The sequence below is a fragment of the Xiphophorus maculatus genome, chromosome 23 (assembly GCF_002775205.1).
Source record: "Xiphophorus maculatus strain JP 163 A chromosome 23, X_maculatus-5.0-male, whole genome shotgun sequence".
NCBI classification, from domain to species: domain Eukaryota; kingdom Metazoa; phylum Chordata; class Actinopteri; order Cyprinodontiformes; family Poeciliidae; genus Xiphophorus; species Xiphophorus maculatus.
Genome location: NC_036465.1, coordinates 22,148,816 through 22,173,703, shown reverse-complemented (window position 1 = coordinate 22,173,703; position 24,888 = coordinate 22,148,816). Strand labels below are relative to the sequence as shown.

The window sequence follows — 24,888 nt, the reverse complement described above, 5'->3', positions numbered from 1 at the left end:
AAACAAACGGAGTGTTATATTAATATTCTCTGAAAATGGCAAGCTAGTTTGTATTAGCTGGGTGACACACATCAGCGCTAGAGAGGAGTTGAGAGAACTAAACCAGGAAAACTAGCATTAGCTTAGCCAGTCATCACTAAAATGAAACATTGTAATAAATGGAAAAACATACTTTCAAAGCTAAAACATATCTGCTGTCTGTGTGTGACATAATGAAATGAAGTCTTAACTTCTCGGGAATAGAAACGGGGTTTGAAAACGTAGCTTTTTGGAAATAGTCATAGCAACAGGTGCTCTTAAAGTAATGGTCAAGAGGTTTTTTTTTTAAAATTGGGGTAAAATGTAGATTTTAAAAAATCTTTTTTTTTTAAAGTTGGAGTGGGAGTCTCAGCTTAAAGCTCTTAAATAAGTAGCAATTTGATGTGCAACACAAAAATTAACTCCTACCTTTGGAAAAAGCAGTATAGAAGTATTGAGTATATTGTATGTTTACTGTTTAAATTTCACAAGAAATCTGGGGTTTTGTCATCAGGTGCCAGCACTTCCTCTGCTCTAGTCGATGGAGATGTCTTCTCTTTCACCCAAGGATCGAGCGCCCAGCCTACAAATGAAAAGGAGAAGGTAGGTTTTGTTAAGCGTATCAGTTGATAACTATCCATCAGTTAATGCAACATCAGCCAGTAAATCACACCACAAAATACACAATGTAAATGTAAACAGGAATTAGATTGAGAAAGAAAACAAGCTAATATGAACGTTACACTGATGTACTTTGTCACTTATGTAAAGCTAAATAAATTGAGTTAAATTTCATAAATGATGATGTGTAGAATAGTTGTAAAAACTACTTTGAGAAGATTAATAAAATGAATAACTTTGAGATGAAATTAAATCGACTGCATCGTTTGACTACGATAAAGTGGAATGTATGTTCAACCTTTTCGGTTTATTTAAAAGTGTTAAAGCATTTGACCCTTCTGTGTGTCCACTGTGATTGGTAGGCCAAGCTCTCGGTTCTCCGAACCATTTCCAAGATGCTGGAGGAGAACCGACGTATCAGACAAAGGCTTTCTGCCCTCAGCCAGGCCATCTGAGGATGATGACTGGTTCACAACCTCAGAACCTCTTCATTAACATCCTAATGTTAATGTAGAGGATGTATACGGATAGATGTGTTCTTTAAGCATAGATTATTTAAACGCTGTTAGATCTTAGAATAGTTTGGTGCTTCTTATTAGCAGATTCTAGGGGATGTTTTTCAAACTAATATAATTTTTAGGAAACGTTCCAAAGGCATTGTGGGGTTTTTGTGTTTGCTTTTTTAAATGGGCTCTTGTTAACATCTGTTTTTATTTAGCTTTTTTTTTTTAGTGGACTAGAAGCGAACCCATAATTGCAGTCCAGTGTTAAGATTAACACTGTGGCATTTTTATCGTCAGGTTGAGACTGTTAAACTAAAATATTAAAGTATGTTAACATTGTTTTGTCCTCCTCAATTAAATTGAGCTGTGAACAAGTTTTGCTTGTTTATAGTTCTTATGTTTTGTTTAAATAGCAACTTTGCAATTTCTTTCTTAAATGTCAGTTTGTAGCCATGTGATATGAAGAACTTGTAACAGCAGTTGCACAATATATCCACGAGAGGGCAGGCTTACCTGCATTAAAACAGCTGTTGTGAAGGGAACAAATTTATAATGCACCTTTTAAAAAGGCTATTTGCACGATGAAAGCACTAACACCACAACAAAAGTTACTTAAATAAAAAAATCATGTTTTAGCGTAACTATGGTTTAATTGAAATCTAAACTCGAAATGCATGTTTAGGTATTTTATTCTTTTTCGATGTTAATGCAAGTAAAACTGAAACAACTAAGTATTAGAAGTTTTGATGCAATAGCTGGAGTCAGTGTGTTTAATTAAAAACTGTCAGCGTTTTTTGATGCGTTGAAAAACAATGCTTGCTGGCTTTTGCGACTAACTATCCTATCGTTTACCAACTTTACGTAAAGTCAGAATGGAAATGCTTGATTTAGGCAAAGACCTCACAAATATTTGTTATGCTTCTTTTATTCCTTTTTTTTAAATGTTATTTTTTACAGATCATCAGGTATATCTGAATACTACAAAATTACTCAATAACTACAGCTCCTTCTAGTCGATATGTGCTGGCCATGGCACACTAGACCCAGGATTTGAAACTCGGAATAAATCAATTTTATCACTACTGACTTGTGCTCTATGACAGAAAGAGCTTACTCTTTTGTAAGCTGGCAACTTTGATGATAAGTTGCCAGCTTATCTGATAATTTATACATTAGCGTGTGTGGTTTTCATCAGTGGAACAGGCTGAAGGACCTTCAGAGATGCAGTTTATTAGAAATTGTAGCTGTCTTAAGCTTGTTGATCAAAGGTTTGCTGCTCTAATTACTAAGGCAGTGAGATGTTATTTTCATAAAATGTTTTAGGAAGTATAGTAGCCTGCTGAAAAGTGATCCTTTGGTTTAATGTTTGCAAAAGACATGTCGTACAATTTGCTAAAAAGCCATGAAGTGACTGGATTTACATTTTAGTGTAACCTTAATTTTACGTACAGATATTTACTGAGTCAGAGCATCTAGACAGCATTAAAGCTGTACTTTAGCTTTTCTTGGTCTCACTTGACTTATGCTTTCAACACCTTTCCCACCACATCCTGAACAAAATGGCTCATTGTGAGAAAAATAAGTGATACTATCAGCATATACTGTACAAACACTGCTGACTCTGGCAGGATGAAGAAAAACTGAGTTCAAAGTGCAAAGCACCAAGAGCAGAGTTTCAGAGTAAAGAAAAGTGACTGACTGAGCGGCTAATGTGAAACATCTTGCTCATTTGTAAACCCAGTCATAACAATAGCTGCCACTGTGATGCCATGGAGGCATGACAACTCTGATGCCACATCAAAACGTGCCTGTGGTTTATTTTCTAGTAAATTTCAAACAGACCTTTGAAATGTGTATAATTTTCTTTTTTCTTTGCATGAAATTGTTCAGAGCTCTTTAAAGGACAATCGTCAAAAATTAAAAGTGAGGGAGAGAGTAAATCACAAATCCAGACTAACTGGACTGGATTGGACTTTCTTTGGTTGTTGGGTAAATTTTACAATTTAAAAGATCTCAATAAATAATAATGAGCAACATTGATAAATGTGTTACAACATGAAATTAGCACAGAAAAATCCCCAACCCAATATTGGATTCTTGTTTCCTAGAGAGCCGCGTGTCATTATGCGCTATAGCAGCACAATAGAGATACGCAGTAGTGTGTCATGGGTACAACCTTACATATAATTTGTAATGAATGTCTTTTGATGAGATGGTGATTTGGTTTGTACTGTCATTCGTTACCTGTGTCGGCATGGTAACATGGTGCCGATGGCTCAAGTTGACGCAGATCTCATTAAAAAGTTACAGTACTTCTCTGAAACAATTAGACAGTAACATCAGAGTTGTTTTAGGGTCAGAACTGTATCCACCGTTATGTTTAAAAACGCTATATGTTTGCTGTTGTTTCATCCCTAAAGGTTCCTGCAGTCGTTTTAGTGTGTGCAGTGTGTCTCCCTCACACGGGTGCTTCATCCGTGGCTGGAGAAAACTGGTTTTCACGGCTCTCCCTGGTGTTGTTGTTCCTGAGACAAAAGCAGATACACATATCTCCATTTTGCAGAGTGTCTTCAAGCCCCACGCTAGATACAAGAGACAACCGAGCAGGCAGGTTCAGTCTGAGCTTCAGCTCTGCCGCTCTCTTTTTTACATTTACATGTTGAAAATCTGAAGATAAAAAAACACCAAACTAGTCAGAAAGCGCAACAAACGCAAATTTCAATTTGCATGATTTCTTCTGTTTTATTATTATTATTTTACAATAATTAACAGAAATAACAATTGAGATGTTCCCGATTAAAACTTAATATATAAAATATCAGAAATAAATAGATAATTAGATCAACCTTACACCTGGTTTCAAAGGTTTACCCTCGCTCTCTTGAGTTATGTTTCTGTTACAATGATAAACTATGAAGAAGTATGACAAGATAAAATAATAATAAACAATGACACTGATTGCAAATGTTTTTGTCAACTCTAAGAATAAAAAGCCAAAGGTTTCTTCTTGGCTGGTGCTCCACAGGGCTTTGTTCCTGGTTTAAACTTTTTCAGTTCACCTGTTTTCTCCATACATGGATACATTTCATTCTTGGACTTCTTCCAGAACCATGTTTGTTAGGTTAGCAGAACCATGTATGTTAGGTTAGCAGAACCATGTATCTTAGGTTAGCTGATCTCGCCAGGTTCTCTTGCGGTCCCCATTCCGGGGCATAAAACTCCTAATGAGCATTATTTAAGTTTTCTCCATAAATCCTCATAATTGTGCCAAGACTGCATCAAAAGGTAAAGGCAGATGTCAGAAACAATTTAATGTGAAGTATTTGGTTTTCCAGGCTGGTTTTGTAGACATTATATCTAGCCTTGTTTGGCTGACGCGTTGCTGTAAACAGAAGTAATTGCTGTTTCTAGGCTGAGGGTAACTGCGTAACTACATTACTTTGTTTGCTGAAAGCTGAGCACTCACTCTCTAAACACAGAGGAGTCGTTATTTCTAAAATGTTCTAACATTTTTTGATCAAAATAAACAAATCTCAGTGCAGTCTAATCTAAACGGTGGTTCTCATTTCTTTACTTCTTAATTTTTTAAAGCTCTGCAGCAGTCGGTGACTGGCGCAGCTTTGGTTGTTTTCTCATCAGTTTTTATGTCTTGATCTGGAAGAGCTGGCTGAGATCCACCAGGCCTCCGGAGCCGGACACGATGAGATCCGCGTGACAGTCGTCGCGTTTGAGCGAGACTGTAAAAATAAAAAGGAATAATCCTTTATTCTTGCACTCTAGAATATAGGTTGTGTGTCCTGCGTGACTGCTGTGCCATTTGCCTCCCTGTTTTGGAGAATAAGCTGCTGCTGTGAGAGCTTTCAGGATCATGCAGCGGCTGCTGAGCTGGTAAAAAGTAGATAACACCGTAAATCTAATGAGAGAGAGAGACAGAGGCAGAGAGAGAGAAACTTTTCCTCTGAGCTCATCAGACAAATCTGGACAGCGTACCCGGGTGACCTTATTACTGTATGTGTGGACACCTGCCTGTGTGACCACAGGTGCAGAGAACAGTACATATCCCCCAATAAAAGAAGATTAAACTGAATTGTGAGTTGAACTGAAACCTTCCACCTCTTTCCGTTTTAAAACATCTGTGGACTTTTAAACATATTCTCAGCATTTGCAACATCAGCCGAGAGATGATGTCGAGATGATGATGTCTTCACTCTGACCTCATCCAGACTCTACATAACCACTTAAAAGGTGTTAATGATAACAGTGTAATATCATTTTAGATCCTTTCAAAACCATAATGGTCCACTGTCACCATTTACAATATGTCTGAATTTCAACCACATTTCTACGTTGTGGTATGAGTTTTAACAATAGGCTATAGCATTTTTTTTTTTTAAATTCATTTGAACCCAAATTAGCCCCTGCAGGTCAGCCAGGCTCATCCCACAGTAATGTGCTAAATTTGAACAGACATTCTGCTTATGTACTTATTTTTGTATGATTTTGCATGTCGTAATTCAATGAGAAACCTGCTGGATAAGGCAGATACGGTGCTGATCCAGAGTGTGAGTCGGGGGTGTGGCAGAATGTCCAATACGTCTTCTGTCACACTCAGGATCACAACGCGTCTGGCTGAAACTCCAGAGAAAGTCGTCATTTTCTTCCAGGAATAACTTGTTAAAAAAACCCTGTACATTTCTTATTATATTACTCTCATTTGTTATTATGTTTTCTTATCATCATGCAGATCAGGAAGTTTAAGGATCTTATCCGTGACAGTAAATCAGGAACCCCCCAATAATGTCACCAATGGGAAATGAGTCAACGTCACCACAACATAAGCTGCAGCTAAATCTGTGTTTAGCTGTTATTTAGTGACAAATCTTTATTTCTCCAGATTGAAAACTAATAGATATTAACTAATATAAAACTTCTAGCAAAATGTTCAACTGTGCGGACACAGACCCTTTCATCTTTATGCAAGGCGTGGATTGGTTAAATCAGAGGTTCCCAAAGTGTGGGGCGCGCCCCCTGGCGGGGGGCGGGGGGCGGGGGGGGGCAGTGTCATTGCAGGGGAGTATGGTTGAATAATAATAATAATAATAACAATTAAAAAAACAGTTACACAAAAGTGTTTCACTGTAAAAGTGGTTTGCAGTGTGTTTTGTTGCAGCCTGAAGTGTAAAATAAACTTCAGTGGAGTTTGAAAACAAAATATGTGTATAGGTTTATTACCTGGTTGAACGATGTGTGTGTGTGTGTGTGTGGGTTTTTTTTTCTTTTTTGGGGGCGATTTTATTGTAATCCATAGGGGGGGCCCAGAGGAAAATCTTTGGGAACCACTGGGTTAAATGAAGATGACAACATTCCTTTTCCTCATTTAGTAGCACCAAATATAATTTATTTTCAGAAGAAGAGACAAAGAACAACACCAGTACTACTTGCATGCAACATGTTTACTGAAAATCAACTTGCGTAATAAAAAACAAACAGATTTTTACCCAATCCTGAAATGATTCAAATATAGATATGCAAAAGCTTATTTTTAAGGTTTATTCCTGACTCAGTAATTGTGCAGTTGTGCTGGAAAGCCACCAGATGTAGACGTTTCCTGTCGCTGCAGAGACATCAACACAGATGGCTCAGCTTCCTTTAATATCACATTTAAACTACTTGTAGGCACTAACCGATACTCACAGTAACAACCAATCACCCTAATTAACCCGTTAGCCTTTAAAGCTTTTAGATGGTTTTTTTTTAATGCTGGTGAATAAAGATGGTTCTCTCAATCATTGCCGTGTGTTGTTTGTAGAAGTCAGGAGATCTTTAGAGTCGGCTGTGCTGGAGGAGACGCTGATAGATGCTTAAACATCTTTTTTTTTTTAATGAGACAAAACCAGCTAAAAAAATAAGTATCTCCTAATTTATTATTCAGATGGATTCCTAGTAATTATCAGCAGCCTTTTAAGAGGCTGTCATCTTCATTTCTAACAGATGATGAGTTTGTTTTAAATCAAGGCATTTTTCTTTAATTCCTTTGGACGAATCTGCGATGAATTACGACAACTTCTGATGCGAGAGTCCGTTTTGTAATGTTTGTAAAAAAAAAATCTGTTTCACAGAAAACAAACCCTCTCAGGAGCCTTTCGGGTGAAAGGAAAGCGAAGCCTGTTTGGAAATTCTCGCTGCCCGTCTCCTCTTCTGTCCCTGCCTGTTAGGCAGAAACTGAGACGCAGAACATTTCAACATCCGACTGCACGCATCCAGGCTAGGATAGCCTGCTCGCTTCATCGCACAACAGTAAAAAAAAAGAAGAAAAGAAGAGAAAACAATATAACAAGTCTCAAAAGAGAGAGAGAGACTGCAGACAGAACTCTGGGGAATATTGTGTGAGGTATTACTCAGTTTGGCCACATCTTTCTATAAATAAAAATGATACGAGGTGAGAAATGGACAGCACCGACAATAATAATTGTGAAAAGTATTACACTCCTTGGTGAGTTTTTTTTTTTCTTTCTTATTGCTACACTTTGTAGCTGAAACCTTTGGATGCTTTGAAATTTGAGAAAGAGAGGGCTTCAAAAATGCTTTTACTTCTAAAAATCCAAAACGTGTTTATTTGGTTTCTTTACTGCTATTCCTGAATAGAACACAGCGAGAGCCACAGTCAGGTAGGGGACCCAGCAAGCACATAGAATCCGCACAGTGAAACATAGTAGTGGCAGCATCATGGTGTGGGGTTCTTTTTAATTGGTCAGTGTATGGCCTGTCAGAGGCTGCTGAAGATTTAACACTGGGAATGAGTTTGGGTTTCCAGGTTGAGGAATGCTGTTCATAGACTGACCTTGGGCCATTTCGGAGGGGAATATACATCGATAGCACACTATTCCGTATCCTCATTTTAAAAAACAAACAAAACAAAACCAACCAAACAAACAAACAAACAAACAAACAAAAAACTTGCGCTTTTTACTTTTGATTTGTGTACTTTTTTGTTGCATGGTGACAAAAAACGTCAGGATCCCATCGGGTCCGAAAAGCGATGCACAAGGTGGGAAACACCGTTGACTGCCTGCCTGCTGATGGGGTTTTATTTATTTATTTATTTTTTAGCCGAATGTAAATTGGATTTGCAGTAAGTTGATTCCTCAAAGCCACTTATATGTTGCTCAGTGTACTGCAATAACTGAGAGGACATGCTTTCATCTTGTCTTCAAAGCTGTGGAGCAGGTGTGTCCTCCCCGCCCCACCACCACCACCACCACTGAAACAAACCCCCGCCCTGTCCTCCATCTTTGCTGTGAAGGTTTCTGACTCATTTCCCCCCCACCCTCTCTGCTTCCATTTTAATAAATGTCACCCCCCAATGAAAGGTAGAAGGTGTTATAAGCAGTCTAGTTATAATTACAGTCGGAGTCGGCCTGACTTTGCTTTGCTGTTGCATTCAATTTGTGTGCTCATTATGAAGGAATAAGCCTGAGCTTCAGAAGGAGTCACAAGTTCACGGATTCCTCACTGAGGGAACCTGATCTCGACTGGGACGCGCGTGCGCTCAGACCTGCGCAGATTCAGACCTTGAGTAATTCCACCTCTAGCACTTTCTATCTTTTGTTTTGTTCTTTCAGCTGGTTTTTCAAGAGACATCTCCCCCAAGCCTGCTTGGCCAAACAACGTGACCTATTTAGACATAAAGACACACCTAAAAGCTCCAGCTTTGAGCTCATGTGACGGAATGCCTCCACTGAATTACCACTGTTTCCAAGAGGATCTGGGGCGACAATCTGAGGAAGTCACGACGGAAATGAGAAACATTCCAGAGTATTTTTGTCTGCTTAAAATTTTATACTTGGTTTCAAATAACTCTTCAAAGCTAGGGTGTTTTTTTTTTTTTATCTCCTTAGCTTTCTCTGCTAAGGGACATTTATTACAGCATCTACAAAGCAACTGACCGCAACAGTTCTTATGAGAAAAATGATAATACCAAAAAATTAGAGAGGAATGTAAGGGGTGGATTTATAGAAAGCTTTATTGTAACAACTATAAATTAATCTAAAGCCTAAAACGGCCAAATGTTTTATTATTAGTATGATGTAGTGATTCTTGAGACAAAACTATATAACCTGGTTTAGCTTCAGGTACTTAAACCCATACATTTTTATGTAGGAGTTATATATCGCCTATCCAGTCGTTTTTAAAGCGTTGCTGTCTGTAGCGTTCACCTTTGTCTCTGTCTCTTCACAGATCTGTGTCGGCTTTTGTCTCCTGTGATCCTATGACTCATTGCTCTCCCCTATGGCTCCTTTTCTCCTAAAACAGATCCAGTCGCCAGATTCTTTCTAGTATTTTGATCACACACGCTCATGAGAACGAACTAGAGCTGTGTACTCACGCAGAGAAGGAGACACACTTTTCATTTAGATGTAGATGCATTTTAATTTTATAAATGTATTCAAGCTTTTAGCTATCTAATGTATGAAAAAAGAAAAAAAACGTCAATGAACGGACTCAGTGGCCACACAGGGGGAAAAAAGTGGTGAAGTGAAGTGGTGACTTCACTACAAAAATGATCATGCGTTCATCCAGGAGGAGGAAGTCGGCATTATTTGAAATATTTAAAAGCACTCCAAACTGAACACAAAATGCAATAGTGGCAGCTTTTGATAATAGTAAAAAATAATAATAAGTAAAACTGGTGAATTTCAAATAGATTTAATTTCTGCTCCAGTTCTGACCAGCATTTTTACTCTGATGTCTCTGTGGTTCACCTCAGCAGAATAAACATGTCACCAGAATACTTTAGCCTACTATGGTTCGATGGCAAGTCATTTAATTCTTGGTTTTTTTTTGGGGGGGGGGGGGGGAGGGTTTGCAACAACCTTGGATCGTTGCTTTCCTGAAAACCAAAATTGTGTTTGTTTGACGATTCTGGGGCAAAAAGTGTTTTTCGGCAGAGACAGTTGAACGAGGAGAAATCTGCCCCATTTACCTGCAATCTTTCAAAATTCTACCCTCCTCTTCATGCCAAGGGTGCATTTGGCGTAGTTCATTTCTTTAACTAATAACAGGATTGCTGATTTATTCTAGTCTTTATTTGATAATGACAATTTCTTGATGATTTTGATGATGGCATTTGAGAAAATGTAAATGTTTGTTTCTTGTTTCTTGTTTGCTGCTCTCAGTATAATTTATTTTTGTCATATTTTTAAATCATGCAGAGCACTTTCAACTGCCTTGCCGAAGAAATCTGCAATGGAAATAACTCTGAAGTTTAGACAATACAAATAAACTGGACTTGACTTTATTCTGTTTCTGTGTTGCTAATGAGCCTCCACACATTCATTATACATGTGGCTTTTCAAAAGGTCTTTTTGTCAAGAAAACGGGATGTTTTCTGATTAAAACAAACATCCGTATCATTTGTCATTTATAAATGTTTGTGCACTTTGAGTTTTGAGAGGGGCTTTTTGTGGCAAGTTTGAAAATGTTTTGAAATTTCATATCTGATTTGAAAATCTACCAAAAAACGTAATCGTTTCTATTCATGCTTTAAACTCTCTGACAGTAAAATATGATTAAGAGTGAGTTTTTGTGTTACGCCCTGGACAGGTCGCCAGTCTGTCGCAGGGCAACACAGAGACAGACAGGATAAACAACCATTCACACACACACTCACACCTAGGGAGATTTTAGAGAGACCAAATTACCTAACAGTCTTGTTTTTATTGTGGGAGGAAGCCGGAGAACCCAGAGAGAACCCACTCACGCACAGGGAGAACATGCAAACTCCGTGCAGAAAGACCCCGGGCCGGGAATCGAGCCCAGGACCTTCTTGCTGCAAGGCAACAGTGCTACCAACTGCGCCACTGTGCAGCCCAGCATGAGGTATGTGAAGCACCAAAACATGCTTAGTGCCTAATATGGGGTCACATTTTGGAATATTATGAACAGTAGATGGTTGAAGCAAAAGAGCAGACTTCCATTTTGGATAATTAAAGGAGATTAAAAAAAACCTCATCCATGCGTACATCCCCTCCTGCACTCTGCGGTGCTCATGCTCTGTTAAATCTTGGTGTATAAACAGGACCTATATTGATTTCTCGTTTTTGTTATTCACATGAGCAGCTTGACTCTTAATGTCAGGGCTGTCCTCTATTTTCTGGTCGGGATCAGGATTTCCCAGACCATGAAGATTTAAGGTTTTATTTGAGCTCTGACCTGCTAAATCCTTTTTTGACCGGTTTCGAGTTTTATTCGTGGGACAATGACGCACAAAAGGACAAAAATATGCAGGAGAGGTAAGGTAGAGGCACCGGTTTTGAATCCAGTTTTCCTCTGATTTTTAAATAACTCAAAAAAAGTCAATCCAAGTACAATCGATGCATTCACAGTCCAAAAATGAATGCATGAATAACTAAAATGTCTTAAAAAATTTTTTAACCTCTTCTCTGGCAGATTGGATTGGTGCAAATCTGGTTTGTTGTGGTACGAAACCATAAAATCAACCTCATTTAAATGGATTGAAAGCCACTGGTCAGACAACGATTGCAGTGAGACACACCTTACAGTAAAAAATAATTCATCACACAGTCCAGTCTACTGAGCTTTCCTAGTAGCCTCTCTGCCTCTCGACGCATCGTGGGGGAATTCTGCATCGGCGGTGTAATCCTCTGAAAGATGTAGGCTGAAGCTTCGAAACAACCACTCGCTTCCACCACCCGTCCATCTGCACCGCCCGTAATCCCCACAAGCTGCAGGCCGGCTCACTTCTGACCTTTTTACGAAGCAACGCAATTCGCTTTCCATGAAGACTTTTGTTTGAGTAGCCTTGCGACACATTAATCTATAAATTGCTGCGGTCTTGCTGCGTTTCAGTCTGATCTGCTTCACGTTTCGGGTCTTTCTGTTCGACACGCAGCCGCACAACCTGTCAGGAGAATGTCTCTGAGAAACTGACAGCCGTCCTCGGCTCGCTGATAACATCACTGATAGTGGGCGAAAATGGCCTCAGTTCACACACCGTTGGAGTGTTGCGCTCGATTACACAGTCATGCGGAAATGATAAGATGTTTTCTGGTGTGGTGGCCGGTCTGACCCAGATGTCCCAGATGTTTATCTACCCATTAAACGTGAGTGTATGTGTGTGTGTGTGTGTGTGTGTGTGTGAGAGAGAGAGAGGAAATAGAGAGACAGAAAGAGAGAGAGAGAGACTCTCATCACATGTGTGCTTGCTCCCGTGGTCCCATCTGAGCTCTCCAGTGGGTAATAAGGGACTCCTGCTGTGGGCCTGTTTGACAAGTTCCTCCTAAAATAGACCCAATTTCGTCCACTTCCCATCCATGGAACTGGAAAGCCAACACAAATATCCTGCTCAGACCTCAACACTGGAACAACTCATTGTTTGAAGTCCTCCTGTCTGCACCGTTCTCGCTTGTTTGTTTTTCTTTGTTTCAATTAGTCGCATAAATTTGACGAAAGGACAGTAAACAGTTTTGTCAGCTTTCAAATAGTTTTTCAAGGATAATTTTCCCATGGAAATGTTTTTTTTTTTTTTTTTAATTATTATTTTAATTTGCCATTGCACTAATTTTAATCTTGCCACAATATTAATCTGTGTGAAAATACTGCTTGGTACAAAAATGGATTCAAAAGTAAGGTTTAATGCGTCATCGTTTTGTAGTGGCGTTCCAATCTCATTCAGTGTTTTCATTTTCATACAGTTATCAGAAGTCTTCACATAAATCCACCTGCTGTTGGAGTGGTGGCATAAAGTCTTGAAATTAAAAAAAAAACCCAAAATCAATCATTTAATTTCAATACATTTACGAACCACAGGGGTGAGGCAGAACCCAACATTTCCATCACATTAGCATCATGTGTTATTCCTATTTCTTCAAATAATCGAGTTTGAAAATGGAAAATTAGTATTCATTTTAAATTGATCAGTTTCCAGGGACTTTTTGCTTTGAGTTCCTGTTGCACTGGGGGGTAAATATCATGTGACACAGATGCTCATTTCTCTTGGGGGAAGCAAAGGAACGAGATATTTGTGCTAATCTTTTTTTCTTTTTAGGAGATGAATATAGAAAAATACATACAGTGTTACCAATATCAACAGTCAGAGCAAATAGTCAAAACATTAAAGACGACAGTAATGTTTGAGTGCCTTAGTGTACACGCATGACATAACACAGAGACTACGATTCGACTTTTTGACCTCAACCACTCCAGGTGAAACAACGCATGTCTAGCACTTTATGTTGGCATAAAGTGCTAACACTTGTGGACAGTGGAGGAGGATCTGTGATGCTGGAGCACCTGGAGAGGAGCCACGCGTGCATGAGAAGGACGTGCGGGATTTGAACACCAGACCTTCTTTCTGCTACCGACTGTGCCAACATGTAATCTGTGCCGTAATATCAGTCACTGAATATCATCAGCCAAAAAAAAAAAAAAAACGAACTCTAAATCCAGAATTACACTAGAAGGTTGATGACAATTATTCATTATTTGGATTTGCAAATTCTAACCCTTACAATTTAATCTTTTTATCTACTGATTTTCTTCTTTTTAAAATCTTTAACTCCCAAGCAGTCTTTCTGTTTTCGTCTCGTCTTAATCTCCCTCCCGCCCGTCTCCTCTCCTCTGTTCCTTCCATCTCTCTGTTGGGGATGTTTTCTCAGCTTGCCATCACAGGCACAGGGACCGCAACATCAAGTGGGATGTTGTGCTGTTGAGTGCCCTTCTGTACTGTCCTCCCAGTTTTTTAATCCTCTTTTCACATGCAGTGAGCAGAAGCGAAGAATGATGCCAGGCATTTATTTTCCTTTGGGAAATGATTATAGCTTGTGCCGTAGTTTCCTGTACCTGTCCGTTCCCTTCTTCAGGATGCCTGCAACTTTCAAAAAAAACTAAACAAAATAAAGACTACTCGTCTTGCATAGAGGACCTTTCTTGTAAATATTGAAAGAAAAAAGGACTATGTGCAGGAAAAGCAGTGTAATAAGGAACTCTATGTGACATTTGGTGTGTTGAATGAGAGCAAGGCTGCAGGCTGTTTCAATTCCATCAGTGTCCATAGTTTAGTAAAACCTTGAATGTAAAATTGGTGTGTGTTGCTTAAATTCTTTGGTGTTTCTAAATGCAAACACAAGCAAGCGAAATGTCAAAGATCAATATTATTTGCAACTGAATGAATTTTGTTTATTTATAATGCTTCAGGTTTTGGGTTTGTACGTGTTTACAACCAGGCATAACACAAAACCAGAAAACTCAGGCGACATAATACCGAGTGAAGAAAAAAAGTAACAGAGTGGCCCTATGGGGATCACAGAGAAATACATTAAATCGTTAATTGTCGTTAATTTCTGATAAGCAGTTCATTTAAAAAATCTCCAATTAAAAAAAACAAACTTTTTGTAAGCCTTTGATGAGATGCAAGCATTTCAGTCTTATTTATCTCCATGGTTCAAAGACATCAGAAAAAGGATTACTATAGAAAAGTCATTGATCCAGAATCTATTTTTGGAGGAACTGGTTACTTTGTGTTCCAAACAAAAAGATTAAAAGGTACACCATTTCTGCAATCAGAGTCCAAAAAGCAGATTTAGGTGCGGTGGGATTGCTACAGCTCTCCTTTTCAAGGAAGATAGAATTTCTTTATTAAAATTAAATTAATAGATAGATCTATTTGAACTAAAAATATTTAAGTGTGACAAAAAAACAACTAAATCTATAAATTCCTGGCGCTATATATTCATTTAGGATTTTGCAGGAAGGACATATATCACCTCCTGTGTCATTTTGACCAACCAGAATGTTAGGGAAGACTGTTAGAAAACAAATAATCACATGTGTAGTCAAAAGCTTCAGGGGTCCTAACGCAAATCATTGCGGACAGATGAACTGTCTGCAAAGTTTTACAAGCAAACATGTCAGAAATCACCGTTTCTCTGTCACCTTCCTGCTACTAATTACATGCTCTTAAAGAGACCTGACACATCTGTTCCAGTCCACGAGCCAGCTGCTAAACTTTAATTTCATCAATAGGGCATGCTTCCAGCATGAACATTAACACTGGCATAATTAATACAATGTTCTCTGCTGAGCGCCGTCTCGGGCAGACAGCACTTCTCTGCAGCTAAGCTGCGCTGTGCGGCTGGAACGGACATCACCCCTGTTGAGATGCCTATTCATCTGCCAATCTCATTACCACCTGGCTTATCATTCATTGTGTAATTTGGTAAGTATTTGCTGTCATAATTTATTACTGAACTGGCACGGTGCAGGGAGCGTGTTCTCCCCAGTTTTGTGGGTCAGTTTGTGTCAGAGATGAGAGCAATATACAGCCAATCCATCACATCTGTCCTAATTTCTCCAACAGATGTGACCGGGTCGAATTTAGCAAAAAGGTTAGCTCGTCTACAGTCGGAGTTCATTTCCACTGGCTAAGAAAATTGTATTTTTAAAAATTATTTTATTTTATTTTTTTTTAGCTAACACTGAAACACAAATTCATTGACATTTTTCAGAAAAACTCCAGTTGCGTGCTTAAGTTGCAAACTAAAAAGTGTGATTGGTAGACTAAATAAAAGTCCTGTTTGTCTTGTCTTCATTCAGAAAAGAAGTCCTTTTCTGTTTCTTTTATCTGTGAGCACGATGGGTTAACCCATGTCTTTTGTCCTGCTGTTGCCATCATGATTATGCATTACATGTGTGCTGCCCCTTTAAGACTGCTCTGTTCTATTATTACACCTAACCAGGTTTGCATCCAGCAACTGAATAGCTTTCGAATACACAAATATGGGTCAAAATATGTGAACCTGAGATCATCATCAAGACAATAAGCCCTAGCATCTTCAGAAATGGTGTCCATACCTCTAGTTTGACAAAGTGAGAAAACATAAGACTCTGGAGTGGCTGTTGAAGATTTGTTGCTGTCTCTTCTCATACAATCGTGAAATCTTGTTATTTACTCCTTGTTTCTTTTTGCTGTTGAATCGCCTACCTGGAGCTTACCTCGTATCTGCACCGAAACACTCTATTGATTCTTTGGTCCTCTGGCCTGTTCGATTCTCTTCTAAGATGCTCAGAAACATCACTGTGCTAAAAACAGCTTTTTACCAGAGGCAAACACCACATTTGTTACCTCCGGGGCTCAGAGACACAGGGACGGACTTTCGTAGACGAACACCGGATCTGCTCAGCGAGACGTGGACACTTTGTGCTCCTGACATGAAAAGATGAAAAAGCTCAGTGGCAACAAAAACCAGGCTTTCTATTTGCATGAGGCTGTTACAAGTTCTCTGTTGTAAGGATAGTTTAGATTTGGGTAAAATTAGCAATAAAGGGGAAAAAAAGTGATTTTAGAGCAGCATGTAAATGTATTGATATGTTTGTTAGGTCACCCATCATCCAATGCCAAAACCTCCATTGATTAGGTAATTGTTCCTTACATCTTCTATTGTGAAATCTACATTTACCTACCGAGCGCTTACCTTGTGTCTCCTCTGAAAGGCCCAAGCGTTCCTCCTGGACTTTTTCTGAAAATGCACAACCAAGAATCTCACTGAGCTTGTGGCTACTCTGACAAAGTCAGTCTTCTAAACACAACTTATGTAAACGATACATATTTGTATTTTTTAACACAAACTGTACAATGCTAAACACAACACAATAGTCTTTCTTAAATCATTTAGGACAATAAACCCTTATGCTCATGACTAAATATTTTCCTTTAAAATATTCCATGTGCAATATGGCCATTAAGAAAAACATCCAGAAATACAGTATGTGAGAAAAGGGGGGAAAAAAGGCCCTTACACAGACGTTAAGCTATTACTAATATATAATGGAAGGAAGTAACAAGGTAATGGGTTCTTGTGAAAGGCAGATTGGCCCTGATGTGCTCAGTGTGTAATAGACTGCTTCACTAATGTCCTCGACGAGACATTGGGTGTCCAATCTGGATCCCAGCCACGTGCTGAAGTGTCCGCCAAGAGCACATTTAGCCGCATCACTATGCATATTGGTGCTTCTGTGAGAATAACACGTCTACATGGAGTAAAAGGGGAAAAACACTGAATGAGTGTGTGCATGTGGGTGCATGTAATGTGCGCGTTTAAATTTTGCTGCCACAGGTGTCTAGATTCAGATGTTTGTCAGATGCACTCTCAGTGGGGTTGTGGTTGCCACTAAATATATCTCGTATAATCATGTATTGTGTGCTTTCCAATGATGTCACACATGTTACCATCATATATATATGATATATAGTGTCCCTTTCTCTTCTCTACTCCTATCTCTCTTCCTTTAAAACCTTTTCACCACCTTTCTCTTTTTCTTTCCTCCGCTCTTTTTTGTGTCTGTGTTCATCACATTTGAAATAAACCCAGATAAATTTCTAATAAAGTTATATAAACATATCAAGTGGAGGGATATGGTGAAAGTAAATATGTTGGGCGTTAACTTGACACTCAGACTACAATTTTGATTGCCACAGTGGCCAGAAAGGACATGTTAAAAACAAAAAAGAAACTGTTCATCTAGTATGAGGGTTTTGGCCAAAAGAGACATTAACAGCCAAACTTCCTCACCAATTCTGAAACCTCATCATTCAGTCAGTGTGGCTGTAAAGGAGCTAAATCAGTCTTTAAACCTCACCAACCCATTCATTGGCTCTCATTAGTTTCGTGTGAAGCATATGTCTTGATTCTTTACTAAGAGTCAAGAAGCTTCTAGTGTGTTTTTCCTCCTCCGTCTCATAATCTCTTGTTTCAATCAAGTCTCCTCTATGACTCTTCCTTCCCTTTTCTCCTCGTTCTGTTTGCTTCTTCCCCAGTGGGGAGGTCAAGGGAGACGGGGGTGGGTTGCCTGGTCTGTCCTCTCCACTGGAGCCACTTGGAGTGATGAACAGCAACACAACGCTGCACGAAGCCCCCCCCCCCCCCCCCCCCGGCTTAAAGCTGTAAACGGAGTGAGGAAGGAGAAAGAGTGCAAAAGGCATGGGTAAGAATGAAAAATGAAGAGCAGGAGTAGATGAGGAAGAGCAGTGAAAGGGGGCTTGCCGCAAATGATGGACACAAAAGGTCAAAAGATTTGCAGTGCAATTGGCGGCTATGGCTTGTGTGGCTATTTTTAAAAGGATACAATAGCCCGTTGCTGAGATCAGACATGAGTTCATGTTTGTTTAATTTATGCTGTGGTTTCCAGAGATATGCCCCCCTCGAAGAAGGAATTTGTGTTTGCTGTTATACAGGGTTTTTTTCTTCTTTTTTTTTTTGAGGAACATCTGTTCATTTCTGCATTAGGAGCAGGCAGGGGGAAACAAAGCAGAAATCTATTCGGCCTAAACTGTGTTGATGCGGTTTGAGTTGAGTAACCAACACTTTCACTTTCAATTATGAGCATCTTGGTGTGGGTTATGCATTAAAAATGCATCAGACTCAGGTGTAATTTTGATAGCTCAGCCTGTTGTCAGTAATACATATTTATAGGAGAGCAATGCAAATAGCTACAGACAGTTTTAATTGCATGTTAATTCCCCGAGATCCTGGACCGAAGAGAAAGAAGGTGAGAAAGTAATTTCACCTGGAAAAAATGTGAGGCTGTAGTAAACAAGCAAAAATGTGACAATTCAATAATTAGAAATGTGGCAGCAGTGTGACACTACCAGTATAGTTTGATACTTACAAAGCTTCATCGCTGGCTTTTTATAAAAATTATTTTATTTTATTTTGCCATCGCCTGACTCTTACATAAAACCGTGCTTGTCTCCGTTACGCTTTTATTTCTCCCTCCGTGTCTGAGTAAATCATTTCCTCGGGGCATGTCATTAACATCATCTAAGGATGCCACATCTGATATCAGTTCTTATGATATGCCAATCCAAACACACTGCTTGAACGATGTTACAATATAGAATAACAAACAAGCAAACAAAAAAAAAAAGGGAAAGGGAATTCTTCGTGTTGTTCCAACATGTGAAAGACATTGTAGGGATGACGGAGCAGGTGATGGAGGCTCTGTGGCTCCAACACACACACACACACACACAGACTGATATTCACCCACACATGCGCACATGCTCTGTCTTATTGCCATCATGGCCATCACTCTGAGTGATGTCAGTCACATTAATTGCTCTTCCCTTCCTGTGGCGTGCTTGAGGAGATTTCAGAGGCAAGGACAGTCCGAGTCCTGCTGACTTTAAAGCACGACTGTGCTGGTGCAGTAGCGTGTGAGGGAAAGCGCTGCTGACGTGCTTCTTATATCCTAACGACGAGGATTAGCTTCACTCGATAAAAGCAATGTACATCTTTTTTGAACTGAGATTACTTTGGAGTTGTTTTTTAATGCAGTGACGATTATCTGACAAAACACCAGTTTTACTTTTATAATTAATCAGATTTAGACTCTTGTGGGTGTAAAATCCTACACTTTGACATACGTATAGTGTCTTGCAAGAGTATTTATACATATTTTATTTATTACTGCATTACAACTACACACTTCAATGTATTTCTTTGGTATTTTTTTGATGTGATGAACCAATATATAATGGTGTATAATTGTAAAGAAAGATGATTCATTGTTTTTCAAAGATCTTTTCAACTAAAAAATATGCAAAGTGAGGCAAGAATCCACTATTTAAAACTGCGAAGGGTGTAACACAAATTAAAGATTACAGTGATAACGACAAAGAGGGTTTTGGAAGAACCATTACAATCCTAGAACAAGATAAGTTTAGTCTAATTTCGCCTGGCCACAGCCTTCTGCGTAGTTCCTCCATTGACCTGGATTGCTCCGGTAGAATTTCTACTGGGCCAATCAGCGAACAGAAGAAGTTATGACGTCAATTTTCAAGTTGTTTTAGAATTGTAGTTTGCCCGTAGTTTTAGCTATGGTAGTGGTGGAAGTGAACAAAGCCGTTCGGTTCAGGTCGAGCACACTTCCAAATATTGAATTAACATTAACAGTGGTCTCATTCAGCTTGGTACTTGGTAATTTTCAGCTTGATAGCATTAAACTGGCTAGATATAATTTAATTTTAGACAATAAGAAAAGAGGTCTATGTGGGTTTTTTTTGTTGTTTTTTTTTATGTTTGTAAAATTATGGTTGAAACTCTCATTTTCAAGATTTGTCCTTTTAAAAACATTTGAAAAATATGAATATTGCTCTTTTTTTTAGCTGCTTCAGAAAATCCACAACTTTTTGTTTGTCTGTCTTGAAATTCCTAGTAAAATCCATTAAAGTTTGTGGTCTTAATGTGACAAAAGTGTGAAAAAGTTTTTAAAAATACAGATACTTTGCTAACCACTTAAATTGATTATTAAGGTAATTTAGTGCAGCTCCTGACAAAAAGAGAGCGCTAGAATAATTCGGCCTAAAACAAGCACACACAAAAAATCTTTACAACCAAATGTCACTGCTCTCCACTACCTTCACACTTCAGGTGCGCCATTTCATTTTCTCTGTCAAGGATGTGAATAAATAACAGCACACTCTTTGTCCACAGCTTTATTATTGCCTTCACTTCCTTTTTCCAGCACGGTAGGTAAACAAGGAGAGGGGAGCGTCCACGGTCTCAAATCCAGCCTTATCCCTCATATACTTTTTTAAAGTGTGAGAGTGAAGTATTAGTGGAACAATAAAATCACACACAGCCAACAGATCCAGAGGTGCCACAGTAGTTGCACCGCTTTATTATTGCCAGCTGTTCACAGGACCAGATGGGGCTCTTCACTTTGCTAATGATGGCAATACATCGCCAGATTCAACAGACACAAGAACACCAGAATTATATGAGATGGCGGATATGAAACACAGCTGATCCCAGTAGGTTTTATTCCTGCACGCTGGTGTGAAGTTAGCCCCAGGGCTTTTGATGTAAAGGGTTCAAAGCTGAACAGCCAAAAACACACGACACGGTGGATCTGATGAAAAATAACCTACGCATCAACAAATTCACTAAACATCTGCTTGGGCTCTATAATGCAAAGAGACACTTGGGAGAAATGTAAAACGTCTTTATCTTTGTACCAGGACTAGAATGAACTCCTTCCAAATCTAAACTGAAAAGTAAAGCTAGAAACCAACCAACGCTGCATAACACATTAAAACGAGTTTCAATGTCCAACTCTGAATTCATTCAGTAACACTCAATTTAAAAATGTACTGAATTTAAAGTCATATTTTGAACTAAAAGCCGTGATTTTAGATGTCAGACAGAAAATCTTTCTCCTAATTACATGCTTTTTATTCCCTTTTACAAATAGAGACATGCTCATTTTTACAATTTGTGAATGTATAATTTTCAAGAGGGAGGAATAGTTAAACCAAATAAGCACAAGTTGTTGTTTTTTCTAATTTACTCAAATTGGTCACCTTTTGTTATTGTTTGTTGTAAAAATAAGTTCACTGCTACTCAAGGAGAAATAATTAACTATTATCTGCACTTATTGTGAGATAAAGTATGTGTTCTATCTTAGAACGGAAAGCAATAAATTGCAGTTTTCACCTTGTGCAGTATTTAGACAATTTCGAAGGCTTTACTTCTGCTGCTCCTGTACTTTCCTGAGCTTCAAACAGCTCATTGATGTAATCTGTGGCTTTTTTATTTCATCTCATAAGACAAACTTTAAAAAAAATCTAACCTGACTTGCCTGCACAGTGAAACAAAAGTTCACAAAGTGTAATCGTAGCAGGAAGTTAGTGTGGATATTCATTAAATGAGCACTAATCCAGTATATATCCTGTTGTGCAGACAAAGTTATTCGGTTTCTTTGCCTAAAAGCCAACATGATGCACAACAAAATGTAGTTCCAACCACAAGATTATATCCACTCATATATCATGGATGTCATGATAGTTTCTGTTGATAACAATCTATTTAAGCAATTTTCCAGGTTGGAATAGATCATACAAAATCACCTGACTTTATTAAAAACCTGGTGCACAAATTTCGATTTATTATGGATTTTATTTAATCCACAAAATTGCAGAAGCTTCTGTAGTAGATTTAGCAGCAAATTGTCCACTCTTTCTGGTAGAGTTCATTTTAATTTGTTGATTTTCTGGCAAGAATATTCTTACTCTTAGCTCTGGGTTTTTGGAAGACCAGAAGACTGTTAGATCTGTTTCATCCATTCCAAAACCAGTTTGGATGTGTTCTTAGGCTTACTGGTCTGTTTAACATCCAATTTTGTCAAAGTTGCAATCATTTCGAGATGATCTGAGGTAATATTGAAAAGTTTCAATCCATTATTACATGCAGCTTGTGTGTCTCATCAGTACTAGTAGCAGAAAAACAACTTCACAGGAAGAGGCTACCCATCTGAGATTTGTCCAAGCCGGCCAACATTTCTAATTCCAGCATGTTTGACAGACGCAGAAACAGCCAAATTATAAAACACAGCAATTTTGTAGGACATTGTTCAGCTTTACTGATAATAGACAAAGTCCTGCCCACATAAAACAGAGATAAATCTCAAATTTGGGAAAACTACATTTTCAGTAGTTTTAAACATCTTACTAATAGAGAAAATAGACAAATTTGAGTTAGTCTTGACTCTATTTCCTGCAGTAGTAGTTTCTACTTTGAAGAGTGTTATCAGTACAGAGACCTTCAAGTGCTGGTATGTAGTATCACCGATTGGAGAAAGACTGGTTGATTAAGTTAAAAATTGTCCAGCCACAAGGCAATTTTTGGTTCACTTTCACTTCAAGCTTTAACATGTTATGCATTAATATGATATCTATTTATAATAATCCAACAACTGGCTGAGGTAAAGGAAGATCCTACTAGCCTAGAGTACATCATCACACCTTAATGTTACTTTCAAAAAGAAATTAGGACCACAGTTTCCCTTTAAAGAGCCGTCACAGAAACCATAAATGCATCTCATCCACTCTGTTTTGCATTCTGTCTGTAATATTAAGTCACTTTTGGGTTTATTGTGTTCCTGCACCTACACCAAACGTGATTTGGTTAGATGCATGACCTCACTCTTTGCAGACAATTTTAATCTCGTGTAACAGTAGATCTGTGAGCTGTCATGTGATTTGGTAAAGTGCACGAGTTGTGCAGCAATTGCGCTTTATTCAGCGGAGGATGCCTTGACGCCGTGTACTGCAGAGTGTGATGTCAAGGAGGACAGCAGTGTCTGACACAGTGCATGCCGCCCGATTCTGTGGATTATCCATCCTGGAGCCATGTCAGAACCGGTACACGCTCAGACCCCTGGCACAACCAGCACCATCTTAATCTCAATCCCAAATCCACTCTGCTCCCAGACATGATTCTCACTTCGGAAGGTTGTGTAACAGCCACAGAAAACACAGCAGGGTCACACTCACCCGATGCAAACATGTGCACACAGTGTCACTGTACCATTCAGTCACACTAAGCGTTAGCTCAGAAGCGCAGACAGCAGCGTCCTCTTCTCAGCCAGTCCGGATGCACATTAAGCTCCTGAACTCCTAGAATAAAGGGATGAGTCAGTGAGGGAGAGTCATGAGTCACTTCTTGTTTAGACTGGCCGTCTCTACGTTGTGGCCTCCTGGATACAGTCTGTGGCAGCCCAGCAGGATGGAGAAGGCCTTGCGGAAATCGGCATTGAAGGCATAGATGATGGGGTTGAGGGAGGAGTTAGCCCAGCCGAACCACACAAATACGTCAAAGGTGGTGGGACTTATGCAAGTGAAGGCCTCTCCTCCGCTTGACTGCTCGCAGAAGGGTACCATGCAGTTTAGGATGAAAAATGGCAGCCAGCAGCACACAAACACCCCCATTATCACTGACAGTGTCTTCAGCACTTTTGTCTCCCTCTTGAACGTCATTTTGAAAGAGCTCTCGGACTCTGCGATGCTGGAGCCCCGGCCCACACTGTTGTGTCTGTTCTTGGCACTCTCTGCAGCACGCTCCAGGGCAGAGATCCTTCTGATTTGTCTGTGAGCAATGCGGTAAATCTGTGTGTATGTGGCAACCATTATGGCAACGGGGATATAGAAGCTTATGAGTGAGGTGGAGATGGCGTAGGTTCTGTTCAGGCTGGAGTCACAATTTTCAGAAGTGCGGAGGGATGTAGTGTTTGATCCCAGTGACACTAATGCCTCAGTGAGCGGCTTGTAAGGTTTACTCTGGGCTTTGTGCCAGTTGAGCTGCACAGGGATAAAAGAAATGAGGACAGATAACGTCCAGGCCACACTGATCATAACATAGGCCACTTTGGGTGTCATCTTCCTCTCATAGCGAAAGGGGCTGGAGATGGCCCAGTAGCGGTCCAGGCTTATCACACAAAGGTTCAAAATGGACGCGGTCGAGCACATGATGTCAAAAGCCACCCAGGTGTCGCAGAAGGAGCCAAACGGCCAGAAGCCTGCAATCTCCGTCACCGCCTTCCACGGCATCACCAAGATGGCCACCAAGAGGTCGCTCACGGCCAACGAGATCACGAAGAAGTTGGTGACTTTGGAGCGCAGGTGACGAAACTTGGTGACGGCAGCGCAAACCAGTGTGTTCCCCAGCAGCGTGGTGAGGATGAGCAGCGAGAGGAAGCAGCCGGTCAGCACGCGGCTCGACGGCGTCTCGTCTAAGAAGCCATTGTCGATGACGGTCGTGAAGTTCACGAGATCCATCCCTGAAGATGTGTAGGCAGGGGGACCGAGGTCTATGTCATACTGAAGAGTCCTGCTACATCTCCTCTGAGATAAATAGCACAAGATCTCTGTTGTCGACCCTGCAAGCAAAAA

The 24,888-nt window shown here is 39.5% G+C and overlaps 1 protein-coding gene across 3 annotated transcripts in view; it reads right to left on the bottom strand.

The window, feature by feature from the left end:
• Positions 1–574: 574 nt before the first annotated feature.
• The window catches only part of LOC102225680 (D(1) dopamine receptor), a 28,328-nt gene continuing 4,014 nt past the window's right edge, over positions 575–24,888 (bottom strand). The window contains exons 2-4 of one of the 3 annotated variants that reach the window (XR_002752264.1): positions 23,494–24,875; positions 16,634–16,678; positions 15,868–16,365 (exon numbers count right to left, since the gene is read on the bottom strand). Coding sequence is in view for 1 of the 3 variants with exons in the window: in XM_023328234.1 (XP_023184002.1) it covers positions 23,656–24,774 (1,119 nt within the window). In the remaining 2 variants the exon portion in view is untranslated. Of the gene's footprint in view, positions 602–15,867; positions 16,366–16,633; positions 16,679–20,809; positions 24,876–24,888 lie in introns of those variants that run through there. The other 2 variants (XR_002752265.1, XM_023328234.1) reach the window with 2 other exon arrangements.